The sequence below is a fragment of the Hemicordylus capensis genome, chromosome 3 (assembly GCF_027244095.1).
Source record: "Hemicordylus capensis ecotype Gifberg chromosome 3, rHemCap1.1.pri, whole genome shotgun sequence".
In the NCBI taxonomy this organism is placed as follows: domain Eukaryota; kingdom Metazoa; phylum Chordata; class Lepidosauria; order Squamata; family Cordylidae; genus Hemicordylus; species Hemicordylus capensis.
Genome location: NC_069659.1, coordinates 315,036,375 through 315,060,325, shown reverse-complemented (window position 1 = coordinate 315,060,325; position 23,951 = coordinate 315,036,375). Strand labels below are relative to the sequence as shown.

The window sequence follows — 23,951 nt, the reverse complement described above, 5'->3', positions numbered from 1 at the left end:
GGGAGAAGCAGCCTGATATTGTAGATGGCAAGTGTCTGACTTCCAGGGTAGCTAATGTAGGAGGAAGGGACCATGAGGCTGCTGGTGCTGTGACCCATAATTACCCTAGGCAGAAGGAAAGATTACTGCCTGCTAGGAAGTAAGGGACTACTTTTAAGCAGATATTAATTCCCTGCTAACTGGGCAAAGAAGCACCTTTTACCGTGGTGATTCTCTTTATTTAGCAGGGGGAGAGTAACTGGCCCTATCCACCCCCAGCACAGTACTTCCAGTGACTGTTGAAGGTGTGTGTCTTATGTTTCTTTTTAGAATGTGAGCCCTTTGGGGACAGGGAGCCATCTTATTTATTTATTTTTTCTCTGTGTAAACCACCCTGAGCCATTTTTGGAAGGTCGGTATAGAAATCGAATTAATAATAATCAATCAGTCATCATCATCATCATCATCTACGTAATTTTGGATCCGGGACCTAAAGTCCTTTGGAGCGTCCCTCCACTCCACTGCAAGTTAAGCATCATCCCCCTACACACACAATGTGACACACACAGTATTTTTAACATGTGGGTTCTTGAGGGCACAATGAACAACTGAATTCACAGGAATGTAAGAATATAAAGCAGGTATATTAATACAAATATGCATTAGCAGAAACATTTCAACACACAACTTAACATATTTCCATCCCACACATTTCTTTCCCCACACCCCTCTCAATCTCTAGAGCAGAGGTCATGCTTGACTGCCTGGTGCAGGTCACACTTGGCCACCCTGCACAGCCCAGGCCGGCGGCGCAGCGACCATACCACCCTGGATAGACTAAAGAGGCAACATATGAGTAGACCCCTGGCTGGGAGGCTACAAACAGCCTCTCGGTTCTGGGGGTCCCCCCAGAACACCCCACGTGCTCAAGCAGGGCATCCTGGGACTTCCAAGGGAACCGGCTCCATGATGGAGCCGGTAGTCATGTGGGTGGCCAATCCTGCTGCCCAGGGCTACATGTTTAATCGTCTGCGGGGAGAGTGGGCTAAGCCCGCTCTCCCTGCAAACCACCATGAGGCACTTCACACCACTCGTGTGAAGTGCCTCCATGAGTTTGGTGGCAGTAGAAAGCATGGAGGAAAGGTCTTCTCTGAGCTCCTCTCTCATTCAGATGAAGCAGAGAGGCAAGGAACATGTATGGTAGTGATTCCTGTTCTCTCCTTCTGTGCCCCAAAGAGGAGAGTATAAGGGTCTCTGGAGAGGTGCTAGGTGAACCATCCCAACCCTGCACAAATAGCATTTTACTATAAGGGAATGAAAATATTGTCCAAGTTGAATGTTTCAGTCTAATCTTTCTCCTGTTGCTTCCTTTGCAATGGATCTTCCTATGCTCATTTTCTCTTTTCTCAATCAATGTTAAATAGGCTTCACTGAGCTAGTGATGACCTTCCCCTTAGCCTGAAATAATATAATCCTTTAGCTAATTTTGACTTGATCATCTTGTTTGCCATTTGACTTTGTCACAGCTGCATTTCCGTGACCTGAAAACATTGCAAAGAGAAATGGAAATAGAATTAGACACCATCTGAATAGAATTAATGCTGGAAAATTAAAGCTAAATCTGACCACATGGTTACACCAATTTATGCAGCTACTTCAGAATGTGAATAGTTTTAATCATGAAGAGGAATACTGTTCTTGAAGTTTTATAGTGAATACTCCCATGGGGAAAAGGTGTTTGTTTAATGTAGCTTGTCCTATAGACTTAAACACTGTCAGGAATGGAGATTATTCATAGATCCAAATTGTGACATTTCTGTCTCCCAAAGATGTCCATTTTCAAAGAGATAACTTGCCACATTGCTACCACAGTTCCTCTAACATGTGGTAAGCTGGTCAGTATCATCCTGCCAAGTGGTGAAGAGAGTGTTACCAACTTTGGAATATGATGAGAAATCTGGGTAAGCAAGGAATTATTTTCAGACCTTGATAGGGTGATACAGAAAATAGGCCCTTCTAATGTCATCTTGGTGGTATAAAACTTTCTGCAAAATATGCTCCTCCTATGCCACTCTAGTGACATCATAAACTCTATACCATGAAAGGAACTCATGATTTAACTTCTTCCCATTGCACTATTGCTCCAGTTCCACATTTCCACAAAAAGAAGTGATCGTATAAACTGCTCTGCATGAGCTTTATGATATGCCGTGTTCTTGACTACCTGATCATATCTCTGGGTGTTGGGCAGTGGGTGGGGGGATGACATAGCCTAGCCTTTACCTCAGTCAAGTGCCTATGGATCCATTCTATTGGGTTTGTGGGAACTATCTTTTTCTCACAGCTGTACTTTAAAAATATATATATTGTCACAGCATCCATTTTGAAATCTGTAAATAGTTGCTCCTCTTTTTCCTTGACTTCTTGTTTTAGCACTTGACAAAGTTTACCAAGCTATGTGAGTTCCCTATGTTGGAAACTGGCCTGTTCTTCCTTTTGTCCTGGAGTGCCTTCTTGTCTGCAGAAGCTGCTGGTCTTACAGGTAAGTGTTTCATGTCCCCAATGACAAAACCCACCACCAAACTGCACTGGAACTCCATGACTGGCAATAATTGTCTTATTGTAAAAGTGACCACAACACACACACACAGTAGTTTGAATTGGAGCTTCTGGAAGGAGGCAGCTGCATCCTGGAGCCCTAGCCTTGAGCCAACATTTCAAGAAAGATTATACAATTGCTTCATTTTAAAAAAAAAAAAAGCAAAAAGAATGGCAATGAATGGGAGTTCCAAAACAGAACCCCATTCCTTGGTATTCATCCCAGATCACGTATAAGTCTTTGGGAATGAATGGAAAGGAATAAAAATGGGAAACATTCATATCCATTTCTATTCATTCTCAAAATAAATTCATGTGCCAAGTACCTGAGCATTGTACACTTGTTTCCCAATGCCAAAATTGTAGAATATGATTTTCAACTTGGCTGCTTCACTGTTTTTGATAAAAGTAGAAGATGTGTTCACACACATGATTCTCCGAACTGTATTTATGGCTTTAAGCTTGTAGAAATAACATAGCATCTCATCCTATATCTTCCAGGGCTTAACTACACCATTAGAATCATTATTCTCAACCCCTATATGGAGTATGCCAATATGTTTTGAGCACATTCCATTATAAGCTTGGAGGGTGGAGGGGATCAGTCTAATAGTTGACATGTGAATGACTAGCAACAAGTATTTCTCTTAACTATAAGATCAGAACACTCAGGTGCCATTTCAAAGCTACCTAGGTTTTCCTCCTACCTTGCTTCCACATAACCGAAAATTGGGAGCACACACAGCTCCCAAACCTGGAAAGAACAGTTATTGATTGTGTGAATGACCTCGTAGTTTGGCCCTAGGTAAATAAAGGTTCTCGTGCTTTATATCTTCACTCTGATCCAGAGATCAGAATGGATTCAGGAGCATATGTGCACTTCTAAAATAATCTTTAATTGATCTTTCCATTAAATTAACTGGGAATTCATTTCAGGAGGCGAAGCTCCATCAGAGCTCCTTTGCCTGAAATATATGACTCTAGTGCTAAAAAGCTGAACATTTACTTTGAGAATAAAATTATGTAAAGCTTTCCACAGTTCACTGTTGCTATTTTCATTGCAAAAAAAAATATGTGGGTGGCAGCAATATCTATCTTCAAACACAAAGAAGAGCAATAATGGTTTTTTTCTGCTCAGCGTTTGAGTAGGTTTTTGCTTGCTTAAAAAAAAATCAACCTATTTAGTAAAATTTTAGCAACAATAGATTGATTCATCAGCTGATCAGCAAAAGTAGACTGTCTTCCTAACTATGTATCCCAGCTGCTACTTGTCCCTGTGCCAACATTTATTTACTGTTCTATTGTACCCCATGTCTAAGACTCAATGTGGATTATTGCTTGAAAGTGTGCCATCGAATCTATTTTGACTCCTGGCATCCACAGAGCCCTGTGGTTTTCTTTGGTAGAATACAGGAGGGGCTTACCATTGCCTCCTACCACGCAGTATAAGATGATTCCTTTCAGCATCTTCCTATATTGCTGCTGCCCGATATAGTACCAGCGGGGATTCAAACCGGCAACCTTCTGCTTGTTAGTCAAGCATTTCCCCGCTGTACCATTTAAGGTGGCTTTAGGACATTTAAATGTCACTAAAGTTGGCTACAGTAAAGCTTTACCAATATGGTACTGTGATTGCTATTATTGTGGATGTCCTGTTAATATGGATGCCTTGAATGATTTGAGAATTGCAGAATACTTTCTGAAAAAGGAAGAGTACCTTGCAGACTAGCTTATTTATTTGATTTTCATGCCACTGAGAATATGTATGTATGTATGTATGTATGTATGTATGTATGTATGTATGTATGTGGCAGACATATGTATATGTCTGCCTCACTGACACAATCACTTACTGATGGGCTATCAAAATTGTTAGGGTACTTTCTGATGTACTAGAACCTTAATGTTTAGTAAACATGTGGTCCAAGTTACTGATAATCATACATAATGTACACACGTCCTATTCAGATATTACATGGTATATATGCACAGCTGTCTATATACATATACAAGATTTTGAACCAGTTCAGGCAATATTTCCCCCCAGAATCAGCCCATATGATTAAAACAAGGACATGCTGAGAAAATGCTTTTCAAGATGCCTTGATGTCCTTTCAGCATGAGAGGGGCATCTGTTGCTTTACTTGTGACCAAAATACTAGTATTTGAGCCATGTGTAGAGTGGCAGTTTGGATGAGCCACCCCCTCATGCAGTAAAGGAACACACCAGGAGGACATCAGGACATTCACAAAAGATGTAAGGATGTACATGCTCCAAGTGCATCCTTCTTTTTAATCAAGTGGGCTGGTTGCGGGGGGAAGTATTATCTAGACTTGCCCTTTGTGTTAATAGTGTTACATGTGATCATTTTAAAAGTGAACCTGGGTACAGGTTCCCTCAAATGAAGAGTACAGATTATAAATTAATTGAACATCACATATGACCAGCTGTATGTGCATACAGATCCGTACATGTTTACAGATCACTGTGCACACTTGTGTAAGTAGGTACCTCTAGGAGCATGCAACTAAAATGTTTAGAGTTAGAGAAGTACCTAGCCAAGCCAGAGAAGAAAGTGCTCCCTGGCTGGATGGGTCACACATCCATGCCTGGTGCCAGTGACATCTTCTGTATCAGTGTGCTGATGCTGGTGGAAGTGGCATTGCCAGTGAGGGGTAGCGTGTTTGGTGCATGAGCGTGAGTACATGGTGGTGACGGAGACACAGTGCCTACCCTTACATCCTGTCCTGCCACCAGCCTTCCTATGCCCCTTTCAAAAGTAACTGTTCCAATCTGACCCTCAGCTGGGCAGGCCAAAAGGTATAGATTCCCAGTTCTTCCTCTCTGTAGGCCATAAGAACATAAGAACAGCTCTGCTGGATCAGGCACAAGCTCCTTTCTAGTCCAGCATCCTGTTTCACACAGTGGCCCACCAGATGCCTTGGGGAGCCCACAGGCAAGAGGTGTATGCATGCCCTCTCTCCTGCTGTTGCTCCCCTGGAACTGGTATTGAGAGGCATCATGCTTCTGAGACTGGAGATGGCCCACAGCCACCATACTAGTAGCCATTGATAGACCTGTCCTCCATCAATTTGTCTAAACCCCTTTAAAGCCATCCAATCTGTTGGCCATCACCAGATCCCATGGCAAAGAATTCCATAGATTAATTATGTGCTGTGTGAAAAAGTACTTCCTCTTCTCGGTCCTAAATTTCCCAACCTTCAGTTTCATGGGGTGACCTCTGTTTCTAGTTTGTGAGAGAGGGAGAAATTTTTCTCTTTGTCCACCCTCTCCACTCCATGAATAATTTTATACACCTCAATAATGTCTCCCCTTAGTCGCCCCTTTTCCAAATTAAAGACCACCAGATGCTGTAGTCTTGCCTCATAAGGAAGCTGCTTCAGGCCCCTGATCATCTTGGTTGCCCTCTTTTGCACCTTTTCCAGTTCTGCAATATCCTTCTTAAGATATGGTGACCAAAACTGTACACAGTACTCCAGATGTGGCTGCACCATAGATTTGTATAAGAGCATTATAATATTAGCATTTTCCCCCCAGTCCTCTTCCTAATGATTCCTAGCATGGAATTACCCCTTTTCACAGCTGCCATGCACTGAGTTGACACTTTCAATGAGCTGTCCACCATGACCCCAGGATCTCTCTCCTGGTCAGTCATCGACAGTTCAGATCCCATCAGCATATATGTAAAGTTGGGGGGGGGCTGCCCCAATGTGTATCACTTTAAGCTTGCTTACATTGAACCATATTTGCCATTTTGTCGCCCATTCCCCCAGTTTGGAGAGATCTTTTCAGAGCTCCTCACAATCAGTTGTGGATTTCACTACCCTAAATAGTTCGGTGTCATCTGCAAATTTGGACACTTTGCTGCTCACCCCAACTTCTAGATCGTTTATGAACAAGTTAAAGAGCACTGGTCCCAGTACCAATCCCTGGGGGACCCCACTTCCTACCTACCTCAATTCCTACCTACCTCCTTCCTACCTACCTCCATAAACTGTCTATTTATTTCTACTCTCTGTTTCCTGTCCTTCAACAAGTTATGTGAGAGGGGGAGGTCCTCCTGCTCCCAGAATTTCTCTTCACCACCCTGCCGCTTGTGTGGGTGTGTGACATGATGAAGAGAAGAATGCCATCACTCTTCTGCCAGCATCTGACTTCCCCACAGCCCTTTAGAGTAGCAGTGAACTATCATGTGTATAGCTTTCCATGGTGGGATACATAGCAGAGCCTCTCCAGCCAAAGGGCAAATGTGATCCTGCTGAAGCATGAGGTCCTGTAAGTATCCTGTATCCAAACTGTTTAGGACTTTAAAGGTGATAACCAGCACTTTGCATTGGACTTGAAGCACACCGATAGCCAATGCAAAGTGCATAGCAGCAGAGTTGCATACCCTGAACCACAGGCCCACATTGGTAGTCTGATGTACAGTAGCATTCTGTACCAGCTGCAGTTTCTGAACCCTTTTCAAAGGCAGCCTCATATAGAGCACACTGGAATAGTCCAAACAGGCTGTGTCTGAGGCATGTGGCCTTAGCTCTTTAGATAAAGTCCTCAAAGTATTCATCACATACCTGCAAGATGGTATATTACAAAATACAAGCATCTGCAAACATCTGCTCATCCAAGTTCCAATACTTACAGCAGATGGTAGATGTGGGAGCATACTAGTTTCAACCATATATCACTTTGGGAATAATACCACTTTTTTCCCATTGCTTTCTGGTTGGGCAAAACCTGACACTCTGTATTAGAGCCCTTGCAGGTCCCATCTAGAAATAGACCAGAGTAAATCAGCTCAGATTATGGTGCATTGATTTCCAGGAACTCTGTCCTCCTCCCCAGCATGCTATATGCACACACAAAATTGCACAGTACCTCACCAGACAAGAAGAAAAGGCCCATTCAAACATTCATTCATTAAGGTATGATGACCCTCCAGCGCAAACCCCCTCCAACCTATTATTTTCACAACAATTTTCACTTCTTTCAAACCATGAACATTGCGCCCTATTTCAAAACTTGTAAACTCAATGAGAAATTGTTTTCATGTGTGGGTACCTTGAAATATATTTTATAGAGTCAGTGTGGTGTAGTGGTTAGAGCATTACATTTGGACTGGGAAGATCTGGCTTCAAAGCTTCGCCCACCACAAAGCTTACTGAGCCAGTACATGGTCTCAACCTAAAATGTTCCTGCGGACCTGTTGTATGAAATGAAAACCACCAAGTATGCTACCTGAGCCCCTTGGAGGACTACGAGAATATAAGTGTGAGAAATAAATATTGATTTCTGGTGCATACATAAGATTTTAAATGGACTGCCACCACAACCAGTTCGAAGAACCAGCTTGGGTATACTTGTAAGAAAGAATCCTGGAGAAGTCCTCTTTAAAAGTAAAGGGAGCACCCCAACCTAAACTTCCCATAAGGCACGGGGGTAGGATAGTGAGAGAAAGAGGCCTCTGTACCTTTAACAGAGGCTGTGGGATCGGCAGCACAGGCGGGCAGCAAGGTGGCAGAGGCGAAGCATCAGAAGTGGCAGGGGCAGTGGAGGCAGCATGCCAAGCCCCTCGCCAGCCTCCCAAATGACAGCCCAGGCTGGCTACGGCCCGGTTCAGCCTTATGCGCATGCACAGAGGCCATATTGTTACCTCTGCACATGAACAGAGGCCATTTGCATCACCTCGCAAATTGTGGGGTGACACAAATGGCCTCTATGTATGCAGAGAGTCCCGAACCGGACTGCAGCCAGCCTTGGCTGTCATTTGGGAGCCCGGCAGCGGGCTTGGAAGAGCCACCACCACCTTGCCACCTGCCTATGCCACCTATTTTGCAGCCTCCACTAAAGGTATGCAGCCTGCTTTCTCTCACTAACCCCCCCCCACCCCCACCCCCCCACACACACTTTTAGGGAAGCTTAGGATAGGGATGCCTCCTTTACTTGTAAAGGGGAATCCTCAAGGATTCCCTTTTACAAGTATACCTGAGCTGGTCCATGAGCTGGTTCAGCCCAGCTCAAGGGTTGAGCCAAGCTGGACCCAGTTCGACCTAACCCAGAACTGGGCTGGGTCAGTTCGAATCCAGTCCAGGTTCAAACCGAACCAGCCCAACCAGTTCCATGTACATCCCTAGTGCATAGCTTTAATGTCTGAACAGAGCTCAAGGCCACTGAACAACACTATCTAAATGAATGTGCAGAGGAAGCTGAAATAGAAACGTATCTTTAATTTTGTTGGATCAATTTTGTGAACTGGCTGGGTGACGTCTTTAGAACTCATATGGGAGGAACACATAACATAAAAACAAGGCTGACTCATGGTAGATATGCAAAAATCCCCAGATGCGTTAATGTTCATCTAGTGCCAAGTTAAGCCATTAGAGCTGTTTGTATACTTTTATTGGAGGGGGTGGGGGGTCCTTCTTAAATGAGGAATAATACTTTGGTCCAGCAAACTAGGGTTTTGCTGCAGTGGAAATATAGATGGCACCAACAATGATTTTATAGCTGGAGGCACAGAGGCTGTGGAGGTAAGTTCCATTTTTAGGTAGTTAGAACATACTGTACAACCAACCAGAATATAATTGGCACATGTCATCTTTTCACGCCCCAAGTGACATAGCGTCATTTCTCCCTTCAGTCAGCCTGGAAAGTGTTTCATCCTGTTCTTTTAACATATAAACTGTCTGAAATCATAGCACTACTTTTTTGGGGTGGCACTGTGCACAGATGGGTTTTACACTTACATAGTAGCTTTAGTAAACTATTTTTAGAGGCAGAGATGTGAGTGGAAGGCAAAGTCCAGATCCAATTAGATGAGATTTTAAAAAACCCACAGAGAAGAAGGAAATGGATCTGCTGCTTATAAATAGAGAAATTGCTGCAGATGTTTGAAAGGAAATTGCTCTGTCCCCAAAAGCAAACACCACGGAAAACAAACTAGGCTCTTCTAAGTCTGTTACAGGAAATTTCTTTTCTCATTCACACAATAGTTTTTAAGAGAATTTACACATCAAAATGGAGGAGTGTTTATACCAAATCAGTGGTAAGAGAATAGTATCACATGTACACTCAATTGTACCGGCTTTATTGATTGATAGTATTTATCTAGCCTTTCACAAGATAACCTTAAGGTGGCTTACCGTGTAAAAATGTCTACACTGACCTGCTAATGTTTTTATATCATCTATGAAATGATGAGACATGCTTCTGGCAGACGTGCCTCTGGTACCATCTGGTCCCGTTGTGTTGGATTCTTTTCAGTTGGTGCGGCCTGAGGATGTGGACAAGATCCTGGGCACTGTGCGGCCGACATCGTGTGCTCTTGACCCTTGCCCTTCATGGCTAATAAAAGCTGCCAGGGAGGGTACAGGTAGATGGTTGGAGGTGATCGTTAATGCTTCGTTAAGGGAGGGCAGGATGCCACCATGCCTTAAGGAGGCGGTGGTAAGACCTCTATTAAAAAAGCCCTCCCTTGATCCCTCCAACCTGGACAACTATAGACCAGTCTCTAACCTGCCCTTTTGGGGCAAGGTGATAGAGCATGTGGTGGCGTCCCAGCTGCAGAGGGTCTTGGATGATATGGATTATCTGGACCCTTTTCAATCTGGCTTCTGCCCCAAGTATGGGACTGAGACTGCCTTGGTCGCTCTAGTGCATGACCTACGCCGGGAACTAGACAGGGGGAGTGCGTCCCTGTTGGTTCTGCTGGACCTCGCGGTGGCGTTTGATACCATCAACCATGGTATCCTTCTGGGCCGCCTCTCGAGTATGGGAGTCGGAGGTACTGCGTTGCAGTGGTTCCGGTCCTTTCTTGAGGGGAGGGTCCAGAAGGTGGTGCTGGGGGACTACTGCTCGGCTCCGTGGCCACTGCCCTGTGGGGTCCCACAAGGTTCGGTCTTGTCCCCCATGCTGTTTAACATCTACATGAAACCGCTGGGGGAGTTCATCCGGGGACTTGGACTTCCCTTGACTTGGACTGAGTTGTCAGCAATATGTGGATGACATTCATTTCTATCTCTCCTTGTCATCTGATCCTAGGGAGGCGGTGGATGTCCTGAATTGGGGGCTGGAGGCTGTGATGGGTTGGATGTGGGCTAATAAACTGAAATTGAATCCGGACAAGACGGAGGTACTGTTGGTCAGTAGGAGAGCCAATCGGGATGAGGAGATTTTACTGGTTCTGGATGGAGTTGCACTCCTCTTAGAGGAGCAAGTATGCAGCTTGGGGGTACTACTGGACCTGGCTCTGCTTTTGGAAACTTAGGTGGAGATGGTGGCCAGGGGTGCCTCTGCACGGCTTCGGCTAGTGCGCCAGCTGCGTCCCTTTCTCGAGAAGGCAGACCTGGCCACGGTTACCCATGTCATGCCACGGCTGGATTACTGTAATGTGCTCTACGTGGGGCTGCCCTTGAAGAATATCCGGAAACTGCAGCTAGTGCAAAATGCGGCAGCTATGGTTTTATCCGGAGCTGCCCGATGGGAGCACATCACCCCCATTCTGAAAGAGTTGCACTGGCTGCCAGTTTGTTTCCAGGTCCAATTCAAGGTGCTGGTTTTGACCTTTAAAGCCCTTAACGGTTTGGGCCTGGTGTATCTGAGGGACCGCCTGCTCCCAAGGGTTGCTGCCCACTAGAAGAGGTCAACTGAGGGGGCTCTGCTCCGGGTGCCAACAATGAGGAAGGCTCGGCTGTCATGCACTCGGAACAGGGCCTTCTCTGTTGCTGCCCCCAGACTCTAGAATGCTCTCCCAGTGGCCATTCGCTCCTCAGACTCCATCACAGTTTTTAGAAAGCTTGTTAAATCTTGGCTTTTTATCCGGGCTTTTACATGATTGTTTTTATTGCTGCTTCTATGTGTTTTTAACGGTGTATAGTTTTTATGCTTGTATGTTATAGATTTTAAATTTTGGTTTATTTTTATTTTTTTAGCTTAATATTCTTATTGTTGTTTTATTGTATGTTTTTTAACTTTTGTAAACCACCTTGAGATTGTTTTTAATGAAAGGCAGTATATAAATTCAACAATAAATAAATAAATAAATTGAAGCCCTCTTCCAGGTGCTTCCACCATCTCAGCTGAGGCTAGTGGCAGCTGATGAGATGTCTTTCTTGGTTATAGTGCCCTATGGAATTTGTTCCCCACCTAGGTATGTTTTCTGATGCCTGCTTTTATATATTTTGCATTTTGTTTCATATTTCATTTATTTAAATACATTGTAATTTGTGTAATTAATGGTGCTACCATGTGTGGATTTTTTGTGGTGGAAGCCATTTTCTCCACAATGCTCCAGAACAACTCATTTTGGAAATCCAAGATGGCCACTGCTAGCCCCACCTCTAGTGTTGGGAGGAGCACATCAAATTTCATGTATTTATTTATTTAAAGAAAGGATCAGCAGTGGACTCTGCATGGGCGTTAGGGACTCACATGTCTGAGGATGCTGCATGATGCCACTGGACCTACCAGGTGGAGTGCAATGTACATTCTAAATAGGGAAATGGACAGATTTTGCCTGTCTTACACAAACTAATTTGGCTTCCCCTGAAAATTCTCAGGAAGAAACCCTCAAATTCATTTTGAATTTTATATCTTTAAAGTGTCAGTGCCAGCTGTAATTTTAAGCCTCTGGTGCAAAGCACTGCCTAGGTATGTGCATAATTTTTAACCACCACCACTCATCCTAAGGAAGATTTGCTGGCATGGTTGAAAAATTACCCAAACCAACTAAGTCCCACTTCACTTATGAAACCTGCTACGCTGATCAGGAGCCCCCATTTCACACCAAAAAATGTGTCTAGAGAATTTTCCACTCTGCTCCAGTTCCCACCACCACACCACCACCCAAAGCCCAAAACAAAACAAAAAAAGCTCCCGTTTCTTTTGTTTGCTATAAACTCACAGGATTTGTTTCTTGGACAAGAAACAGGGATGGTTCTGTTTATGGAATCTGTGTCATGAACCCTGAGTCTGACACACAGTGTCAGAGAGCTCAGCAGGGGAGATTTCTTTATCTGCCCCAGCTACAGTGGAAGTGTAGGGAGCACTGCTAATGAATGTTGTCTGGAGACATGGAGTTAAAGTTCCAAATAAATTTAAGTATACCAAATAAAGTAGTGTATTTAGAAAATTCATCAGGGAGATAGAGAAAACCTACATGCTTGATTGCTAGCTTCATACAGGAAGTGGGGGAGGGAGAAGAAGGAAGTCTTTCTCTCCAGTGAGAGAATGAAACCTGAGACAATAAATCTAACAAAGGAGAAGTAGAGTAGAGAAATATGGCCAGAGAAGGAATGTCATTACTGGCTGTCTCTATTCCTAATACCCCTAAAAGTCAATAGGGTTGCTGATGCCAAGAATCATTGCCATGCAGGAGCTGCATCTCCAACACCCCTTCTCATTGTATCGTGCACCGATCTACAACTCTCATCTTCTCTCAAAGAATCTTGGTGGCAGCTTGGTCAGCCCATCTGCTACCATGTCTTGAATTGGGCAGTACTTTAGCTTAACTAGGCCATTCTCTTGTGCCTCTCAAACATAGTGGAGCTTTGTGTCTACGGACTTTTCTGTCAGAAAGAGTTGGATGTAGCCTTGGTTGTCCTCGAACATCTCCATTGGCTTTGGCTCATCAGTTCCAGAGTCTAGCAGTACCTTGTGTAGCCATGTGGCTACTTGACATGCTTTTCCAGCTGATATGTACTCCACTTCTGTGGATGAAAGTGCAACAATTGCCTGCTTCTGGCTAGTCCAAATTATGGCTCCACATCCATATAAAAACAGGTGTCTGCTTGTGGACTTGCAATCAGTTTTGTCTTCACCCCAATCGATGTTCATGTACCCCACTAGTCTGGGGTCACTGTTCGCTGGTATCACGAATTTCAAGTGTGTTGTACACTTCAGGTATCTTCCCAACCTTTTGTCTGTGGTCCAGTCATTCTTGGTTGGTGCACTTACTCTTTTGCTCAGAATTCCCACTGTTGCTCCCACTGGCCTTATGACTGTTGCCATGTACAGAAGTTTCCCAGTTGCTCTTCTGTATAGACTATTGTCTAGTAATGGCTCATTGTCCTGATCTTGCTTCAGGAAGTTTGTCTCCAATGAGTGCTTCTGTCAGTTTCAGACATTCCAGAAGATCCTTTATCTTCTGTTTCTGATTGAGATGGTAACTGCCATCCTCTTCTCTTTCTATTTGAATGCCAAGATTTATTTATGTTCATTATTTAACATACTGTATTTGTATATTTTTTATTTAACGTACTTTAACATATTATAAAAATATAACATTTTTATTTAACATATTTGTATAAGAGAATAGGAAATGCTTCCTAGTTCTTTCACTTCTACTTCTTTGTTCAGGTACTCCACAGTCTCTTGACTATCTTGTTTCTTTTCATAGCAAATAATCAAGTCATCAATGTAAGTCAAAATGTAAGTCTGTCTGTCATTTTTCTGTTTCTACTCCTAATGCCCCTAGTGGTCAATGGGGCTGCTGGGGCTGCTGATGCTAATAGTTGATGCAATGCAGGAGCTGCATCTCCAACATGGAGTTGTCCCAGGATGAACAGGTCATGACCCCTGAGCTGGACACCAGGGGCTCTCGAGGTGAAGTGGTTGTGGTTCCTGAGCTGACTGAGAGTGCTCAAAGGAGTGCTTTGAGTGCAAGCTTCAAGGGGCCCTCACCTCCACCAATGGAAAGGCCAGCATCTACTGACCCCCTCAACACACCATTGCCTTGTCCTCTGATTTGGAGGATGAACCAGAAGCACCCCAACCACTACCAGCAGCCACCTAGCTATGCCACAGCCAGCGCTGAAGAAATAGGGTGCAGCCCCTTTAAAGGCATTCCAGGCTCAGGTGGGTCTGCAGTGCTGTCTCTATATTTAAGGCCTCAGTTTGCCTCCACTATTTTCTGAAGCAGCTTTGTTGTGGATGTGTGCTATCTTTCTCTCTGCTCCCTGTTCTTGGTTACCCTGGCTTCTGACCCTTTGCTTGTTCTTGGACTTCAGCCCTGCCTGCTCCTAATGGAGTGATCTTTGGTTTCTGGCCCATTGCCAGTTTTGACTCTGACTTGCCTGTCCCTAACAGACTGATCTCTGGCTCCTGACCTCCTGCTTGCTTGACTTTGCCTTGCCTGTCCCAACGGATTTATCTCTGGCTCCTGTCCTCCTGCTTGTTTAGCTTTGCCTTGCCTGCTGCCACAGTCTGCTTCTTGCCATACGTGGTCCGCCCAATCTGGAACAAATACAGTCTGGAACAAATCTCAAGCTCTTCACCTTTGTAAATACAATAGTGTGCGAATCTGAGGCCTGTGAAATTGCCGCTCTCCTGTTGGAATGGCAATAACCCTAACAAACACTCTGCTCTAGTTAGAACAGGATGCTCAAATGTCATTGCAAAGTGTCAGGTCCCTGGATGAGTGCCCTAAATGTTTAACTCAGCCACTCTTCTGATGCTTCCTGTCAGCCTAACACAAACTGGGGCTTTCCGATGAAACCCTGTGAGAACTGTCAAGCTTTCCAGTTTGCACTGGTGCACTACAATCAACAAAAGCCTCAGAGCGACATTCTGACATTCAGTTGTGTGGGGCATTCCAATTAAAACACTCCTTGGAGATGTTGTCACCCTGGTTCTGACTTGATGCAAACTGCCCAGAAGCAGTAATTCAGGTTTATTTCAAGATAACTTTTCATACCCATAAGAAATCAATCTCAAATCCTGGAAAAAATATAAAACCTAAACTGATCATTCTATCAATCATTTTTGACAGAGATTACCTATATAAAAATCTGAATTAACTTCAGACTCAGTAGTTTGTTCCTGTTGACTTATAGAGTCCTCTTTGCAAGTCCAAGAACAAACTCCCTCTCTCCCTTAGACTGAGAGCTCAAGCATTATTCCATTTTTCACACATTCCCTTCTAAGACAAAAAGTTATAACAATAACAATAATTGGACCCCATTTTGTTAAAGTTAGCTGTGACTAAGTCAACTGAAGCCAATGTCACATTAATTTACATATTGAGTATATTTATTCCACCTTTTTTCCAGCATGGCACTCAAGGTGACATAGGGATTCTGGAAGATCTCCCATCCAGGCACTGCTTCTAGACACTGGCCAGACCTGACCTACTTAGATGCATTGCTGCCAGGTCCAGCCCATCCACTAGGAAAACTAGGCGCCCAGGGCACTAAGTGGGAAGGGGCACCAATGGTCTGGGTCATGTGCCACCCCTGCAGAGTGTGGACACCTCCATGGGTGCAACTCTTGTCATCAGGAGAGCATGTGGGTGACTGAGCAGGCATTCCCTATCCCTGTCACCTGCCCAGCTACCCACTTGCTCTCCTCTCCACCTCCACCCAGCACTCCTGCTGCTGCCGGCTATTTCTGGGCAGCTGCTCTGCTGCAGCATTTTGTAATCATGTTTCCATGGCAGGTGGAGATGGCAAGGAGAGCAAGTGGGTGGATGGGCAGGTGACAGGGACCACCCGCCTACCCATCTACCCACTGGGTAGTGCCTGCCCACATGGGTGAAGGGGGCACCCACACAGGCGTAGAGTGTGGGGAGATCAAAGCCAGGCTTTGCCTCTGGAGCCACCAATCCTTGGGCCGGTACCAGCTGCTGCATCATGTGCTGATCACTCTTGATCTTGCCACTCCCCCTCCCCCCGGGTAGCCCTGGTCCTAAACCAGGCAGAAAGTGAGGTAGGAGGACAAGCACTTGTCTCTTCCCTCACTCATTGGTCATCGAAGTGCTCATGTCACCAGCAGCTGCTCCTGGGCTGTTGGTGGCCATCTTGGAAATAGAGCCCAGTAGAAGGAGAGGCCTGGCAGCAGGAAGGTGTCATAATGCACTGTGCTACTCATACTGTGCATTGTGGGATAGCTGGTGGTCCAGCTTCTTTCCCCCCCAACTCCTGATAACTGCCAGGCTTGCTACATGTGCCGGTTGTGTGGGTGCACCAGCAATGGAGCCCAGAAGAGGCTCAGGTGGTCATCTGGGAGAAGACAGGTAGGATCCTGCCTTCCCCAGCCCTCCCTGCTTTGGTCATGTGAACAACCTTTATGACTGACATCCAAACTAATGCTGCGCTAGTGCAATGTACAAAGATCAGCATATTGCATATTGCTCAACATTGCTCAGTTACTTGTTCCCTTGGTCCATTTGTGCAACTAGAAGAGTGAAAAGCTTTGCATCATTCTCGGCAACATAAATGGGCTGAGGAAGAAAATTTCACAGAAGGAGAATGCCAACAGTTGTGCAAGGGCATCTTGTTGCACTAGTGCAATTTTAGTCTATAATACAAGCTCCTTACTTGGTAGAACTAGCTAGCACAATATCTTTGCATTAGAGCAACGTATTTGCACAACATATTTGCATATTTGCAGTGGTAAAACTGCCGCCCTGTAACCAGAAGGTTACAAGTTCGATCCTGACCAGGGGCTCCAGGTTGACTCAGCCTTCCATCCTTCTGAGGTTGGTAAAATGAGTACCCAGAATGTTGGGGGCAATATGCTAAATCATTGTAAACCGCTTAGAGAGCTCCGGCTATAGAGCGGTATATAAATGTAAGTGCTATTGCTATTGCTATAGATAGATTTGCCCTATAAAATCAATTTCGACTCCTGGCGCCCACAGAGCCCTGTGATTTTCTTTGGTAGGAGGGGTTCACTATTGCCTTCTCCCATGCAGTATGTGATGATGCCTTTCAGCATCTCCCTGTATTGCTGCAGCCTGATATGGTACTAGTGGAGATTTGAACCGGCAACCTTCTGCTTGTTAGTCAAGCTTTCCCCCGCTGCGCCACGTAAAACAACTAGTGCAGTGTTAATCCAGATGACAGCCTATGTTACTAGTATCAGGCCCATAACAGTCTTGAAAACTGAATACCTGAAATTCAAAACGAAAACTAACTTGAAAAGTAACCTATGTATACTTGAGGGTTCAGTAGGTAACTGCTGATTGTACTTCAAGGGATAATAGTGTTGCATTAAGAAAAGCAAATGACATCTTTGGCAATCACAGAGCCAGATTTTATGGTTGATGCTATGTGACTCACATTCACCCAGCACCTGGGTGAATTTTGACAAGAATCTACTCCAGAGGCAAATTATAGATAAATAATCCCATGCTGTCTATTTATAGAAGAGTACCTTGAGAACATTAATTTTTCTTTTTCTGTTTCTCAGAGATAGTTTATATATTAATGCATACCTGCAGCAGGATGTTAGGAAATGTAGTTTCATTTGTATTATGTCTCCTGAATGTCATGAATTGTATGATGAGTTGGAATGTTGTTCTGCTGGTACCTTTTTCCTTACTTAGATGTCAGGAAGCAAGCTTTTATTATATGCACAAATGTTCACATGCATAACAAACAAAAACCACCCTGGTTTTTAAGACTTATTTGATATTCATTATCAAAGAAGTTGGCACAGTTGGAGTTTCACTACCTGCAAATATGCTTGGTTCACAGAATCACCATCTTTTTATTATCAGATTGTGTGGGGGGTGGGTGTATGTAGGGGTACTTTCTATACTTTAATTGGTAGAGCATTAGCTTTCTGAGAAACAATTTCTATCTTATATTACATAGTTTTTTCCTTCATTTTGTCTCTTAGATGTTTTCTTTTGCACCATAGATCATCTTAGTTAGTGACTGCCTCTATGATGATCAAATCTTGCTTATAACAGTTGGGGAAAGTGGCAGTAATTTAATTGCAAGTACTTGTACTTGAAACAGCTGCAACTGAAAGGGAAATTCTCAAGCAGCAGTAATCAAATCAATATTTCTTTTACATTGAACCTTTTCTCTTTCCTTGAAAATGATGAACATTCATTTTAGTAGGACATTGTTCGCAATGAAGAAATTGTTATTTTTAGCTCCAGCTGCTGAAGGCTCCACTAACTTTTAATGAGAAGAGAACTAGTGAATAATTTTTCTTTGACACATGCCATGTAGGCAATCACAGTTTGAAATGAGAGCTGAATGATGTCAAATGAAAATTGAACATTTCCACTAAGAAGTCCTGCTTTTTTAAAAAAATCCATAGTTTATAACCTATATACAATGGGAAAAGACCATTGTTCTGTCATTTTGACTTCAAAAGCAAGTTCTAACATACCGTTTTAAAAGTTTTGTAAAAGAAATTAAGGCGACTATGGTTCAACCTATGTTGAAATTTGGTTCCAAAGAGTCTTAGGTTCTAGGTCCCAGTTAGGAGCCCAATTAATATTCAGCTAATCTCACCTGTAAAAAGTGCAGCATCATTCAGTCTTTATTCCTCATATGAGGTCAGTTATGACTGCTTGCTATGAAAGTCATTGGTTTAATATCCACTTAGACTGTTAGGTCTGTTTGTGAGAGCTGTGTAGATTTGGAGCCATAAACATGTTACAACTCCTCATTGATGAAAAGAAAAGAAAAATGCATGAACATTTTTGCAGTGAAAATCAGCTGCTGACATATCATTAGAACCAATTCTGCAAAAGCGATACCCACAGCAGCTGTAATTACATAAATGGCTGACATCGTGACTAGTAAGGCAATTGTGTAGTGAACAAAGTTGGACTCAAGAAAGAAGATTGGATAGTTGTGCCATAAAAATGAGGAGTTGCTGGACTGTGTTCTTGCACAAAGGTTCCCTTGAAAACAAATGAGATGTGCCACAGGATTTACATTCCAGCAAGACAGGGGTTCTCAAGCTTGGGTCCCCAGGTATGGCTCCCATCATGCCCTGCTGAGATGGATGACAGGGTGATGGACACTGGTGTCCAGCCAAAGCTGGGAAACCAAAGGAAATAATAGAATTTTAGAGTAATAAGGTACCAATGTGTGTGTATAAATCTGAGCATGGCCACACTACCATCTTGAAAGAATGGTGGGGAAAGAACCCATGTCCAATTCTCCTTCTCAAACACGTGACCTTGTACCAATCCCATGGTCAGATTAATCAAATATCAAATTGATTAAGACAAATATTACTCTTACTTCCATGCCTTAAAACAGTCTTTTTCAGAGAAGATATAATTCGACCTCAACTGCTGAGAGACACAGATTCCTGGTGCTAAGCTGGTAATTGCTGGTAATAATCATCTTCCATTCATATGTAAAAGAAGACAGATTTAACCTTTCACAGAACCATCTTTGTGCCCTAAAGAAATAAGATTTTACCATTTCTAATGTTGGTTGAATTTAGGAATATGTGTAGTTGAGAATTTACTGATGCACTTTTATTCTTTTAACAGTTCGTTCCTGCTTCAGGTGCGGAATATTTGGGGGAAATTGAATTATAGAATATTCTTTTTCAAGTCTAGTTCTAATGCAACATCCTAAAACAAGCACTTTGTTAGTCAGGATGTCGACCTGTGATCACAAGTGGAAAGACATTTAGGGAGGGTCACACATACACATGCATATCAGGTTTCAAAATCACCCATATCAGTGGACAATTCATTGTTTTGTACACTATGACTGTTTTAATAAGAATTTAAATGAGCCTGTGCACTACACATTATATGCATCCCAAAAGCACAAATCTCCTTTCTGAAAAAAGTGGGGTGTTGTATTGACAATAATGTTCAGCTATAACGTAGGGCTGAGCTTACCGTCCTCCCATGATACCATGCGATTTGGAAACTTGGGGACAATTGGCCTTTTCTCCCTCCCTGCCCCCCCTTCACGGCTACCACCTGTTTTGCTAGGGTGGCAGCCGCACTCCTCTTGATGGTCAGCACCTGGCATCTTTCAATTTTATTTCCCTGAACCGTCTCTGAATGATGCTACATGATGACAGCTTCGTTCCATGAGCATTTTAGAAAAATTAAAAGGGCAGTTGCTGGTTGCCAGGAGAAATACTGCTTCAGGTACTGGTAAGGTTCACATTTCCTCGCCCCTCCCCTCCACATGCCAAAATGGCCCAACATTTTCACTGCTTTCATGTGCAGTGGCAAAAATGGGGACTCTGGTTTGAATGTTGCCATTGTCATGAGCTCAATAGGTGGTCTTGGGTACATAAACAACCATGGTTTTAATTCCATTTCTAGCTAATTTTGAAAAAGGAATGCCTCATCACACTAATGATCTTTAATTAGTATGTAATCACTTATGTAAAAGTGATTTATGTAATCACTTTTACATAAAACAGAACTCTGTGGATATGTAAATTTGGCTAAGAAGGTAGCATTACCATGGGATAGTCAAGAATCTTGGGGATAAGTCCATAGCTTAAGGGTAATGCATCTGCTTTGCATGCAGAAGGTTCAATCCCTGGCACCTCCAGGTAAGGTTGCGAAAGACTTCTGTCTGAAACCCTGGGAAAACAGATGTCAGTCAGTGAAGACAATACTGAACTAGATGCACCAATGGTCTGACTTGGTATAAGGCAGCTTCCTATTTACTTCCAATTTTTATCATGTCTAAATTCTAGTTTATTTGAATGTTATTGTAACACTTTCCTTGCAGCATTTTAAAGAGCATTTAACACAGTTTAATTTGTTTTCAGGCAGGCTAATCCTCCCCATCACCACCTCTGAACAAACTCTAAGAGAAAATAGAAGCAGCTGACGTTGGGCTTTTCTTTGTATTTCAGGAATAGTGGCAGTCCTTTTTTGTGGAGTCACACAGGCCCATTATACATACAACAATCTGTCAGCAGATTCCAAAATGAGAACTAAACAGGTAGAGTACCAAATCTCTCCCTCCCATCACTTGCTTGCTTTGTACCTTCTTATGAAATAATGAGTATATAGCACTATTGGCAGTATAGCTGGAAGGGATTTCATTAATGCACAGAAAAAGGCTTGTATCTTCATTAAGGAAGGATACTACTGGTGCTGACTTTGCTAGGAAAACATTAACAATTCTTCTGCTAAGCAAAATTTCTTTTTTTCAAAAAAGGTCTGTTTTTCCTTTCGAGGCCTGTATTAGCCATTATCATGAGGATGAAATATAGATGGTGAAATATAAAGGAAAAGTTGTGCCGTCGAGTCGGTGTCGACTACTGGCAACCACAGAGCCATGTGGCTTTCTTTGGTAGAATACAGGAGGGTTTTACCATTGCCATCTCCTGCGCAGTGTGAGATGATGCCTTTCAGAATCTTCCTAGATCGCTGCTGCCCGATATAGGTGTTTCCCATAGTCTGGGGAATGTACCAGTGGGGATTTGAAATGGCAACCTCTTACTCGCTAGGCAAGTTACTTCCCTGCTGTGCCATTAAGTGGAAATAGACAAAGCTGGTAGTAGTTAGCGGTATATTTTTATTGGGTAGAGCTGGGATCCAAGCAGCTACTTTAGAGTTGATCAAGGGCTTATACTTTCCCAGTGGAATTTCTGACTTCTCTTTGAACTGCTGACCCCCATGCCATATCATAAACTGTTTTTGAAACTGGCCTTAACTTCAAAAGTAGTTTCACATGCAGCATGGGTGGGGGATTCTGCTTGGGAAACAAAGTCTAAAGGTGCATGAGACATAGTCCCATGGTTCCTTGGATACTGGCATGGAGAGTAGGTACTGACAAAGCAGCATCTAGAGCACATTCCTGTTTGTCTTGTAAGTCGTCAGTTTAATCTGGCTGGAGACGGTCAATACAAGTTTTTAGACATTACCCCAGAAGTAACTCCTTGTTGTTGAGGAAGGAGTAACATGTTGAGCAATCAGAAACCTGGCAAGATGTGTTGACCAATCTCCTCCAACAATTCACTTTAGGGCATCCTAGGTGTCTGTACCATCCATTCAGCCTGGACATTTCCCTGGGGATGATGAGGTGACAGCCCAGATAAGGTTTCTGTCCATAAAGTCCTTAAACTCAGCTGATATGAATGCAGACCCATTGTCTAAGACAACAGTGTTAGGCAATCCATGGGTTGCAAATAAATGGCACAATACTGTAATTGTCACAGTAGATGTTTGTGAGGAAATCTAGTGATCAGACACCCCTCTCCTAAAGAGTTAACCAGAAGTGAATCCTGTCCTGACTGGCAGGCTGGTGAACTCCAGGGCTCAGCCAATCAGCACACCAGGTGGGTCGGACCTAGGGAGCTGTTGGGAGGAAGAAGTTTTTCTTTGTTAGAGAAGCTAGCTGGGGGTGGGTGCAGAGATGAACACATGTGGCCAGGGAATATGGCTGCTGGAGGATGACTGCAGTTCTTGGAAGATAGAACTGCAAGGGCTTGAATTCTCATCCAGGTTTTGGTGAGTTCAAGACAAAGGAAGCTTTGGCTTGGGCTTTGGGAAGTTTAATCTAGGGAATTTGTTTAGTCAGATTTTGTGTTAGATTTTGTGTTTCTTTGGTTTGTGCATTATATATCCCTGATACTGGTCTATGATTGTTTAACTGTAATGTAACTAAGAAACACACTAGGCTTCGCCCATCCAGCCAGGGCTTTGCAAAAGACTCTGTAAGCTTTTAAAGGTGCTTTTGAATTTTCCTACATATCTGTTCCTTGCAACTAGGTAACCACAATTTTTAAAGAATGCCACCCCAACATCATCCAGGGTGCTTTTTGAAATATTCTTGTAGCCTACTGAGTATTTTTACCTGCAACTAAAAGCTGTGAGAGCCTCAGACGGAAGCAGTCTGTAGCATTTGAATAAAACTGTTTTCCTTTTTGTTCTTTTCTTTTACAAGCCTCTCCAAGTAGGTTTTTAACTCATTAGAAAGGCGGGGGCTGAAGGGAGGTTTCTCTGGTGCAAACATGTCTCCTCAGGCATTCAGCAGCTATCAGTTTTCTCACCACATGCAGGCATACACATGGAGGATTTGGGGGTACTTTTCCAATAGCAAAAGAAAGAGATTTTTACCTGGGATTCCACCCAAGTCCAGGGAGATTCAAACTCAGGAATAAAGAGGGGTGGCGGTGACAGCCATTTTTTAACCTACCAAAAATTAGAGAAAAGTTTTAGGAGATGCCTTGCCTTGCTCAGCAGGGATGATTCAGCATTTTTCTTCCCCTCACGTGAGTTTGCTCTGAGACAAAGGCTTTAATCTGCTACAGGGCACTTCAAGCCATGTTGAGTAAGAGTCTACTACAATCAGGAAATTCATTCCCTAAAATGGTCCTGCAAATTCAATATGGATTTTTGACCAAGGCTTCTTGGTCCCAGGGAAAGGTAGGTGCGCTTGATGGGTTATGTTGAGTAGCCTGGCATGTGCTGCACTCATTTACAATCTTTCAGTGTCTGATTCAAGTCCAGGCCACCAGACATAGCCAAAGCTATCATGCGAACAATTCTGGGATGTGCTACATGTAGTGTGGCTAAAATTGTCTGATGACCCCCTTTTTGGAACAGCAACACGGTTTGACCTTTATGGGGGAGACATCTCATGTTGGTGGCTTTTGAATGGCTTAAATTCTT

The 23,951-nt window shown here is 43.4% G+C and overlaps 1 protein-coding gene across 2 annotated transcripts in view; it reads left to right on the top strand.

Moving 5' to 3' along the window:
* Positions 1–23,951, top strand: part of SLC9A9 (solute carrier family 9 member A9) — a 455,942-nt gene that overhangs the window by 185,987 nt on the left and 246,004 nt on the right. For both annotated transcript variants that reach the window (XM_053308421.1, XM_053308419.1), the window contains 2 exons: positions 2,416–2,521; positions 21,185–21,273. In XM_053308421.1, coding sequence (XP_053164396.1) covers positions 2,416–2,521; positions 21,185–21,273 — 195 coding nt within the window. The remainder of the gene's footprint in view (positions 1–2,415; positions 2,522–21,184; positions 21,274–23,951) is intronic.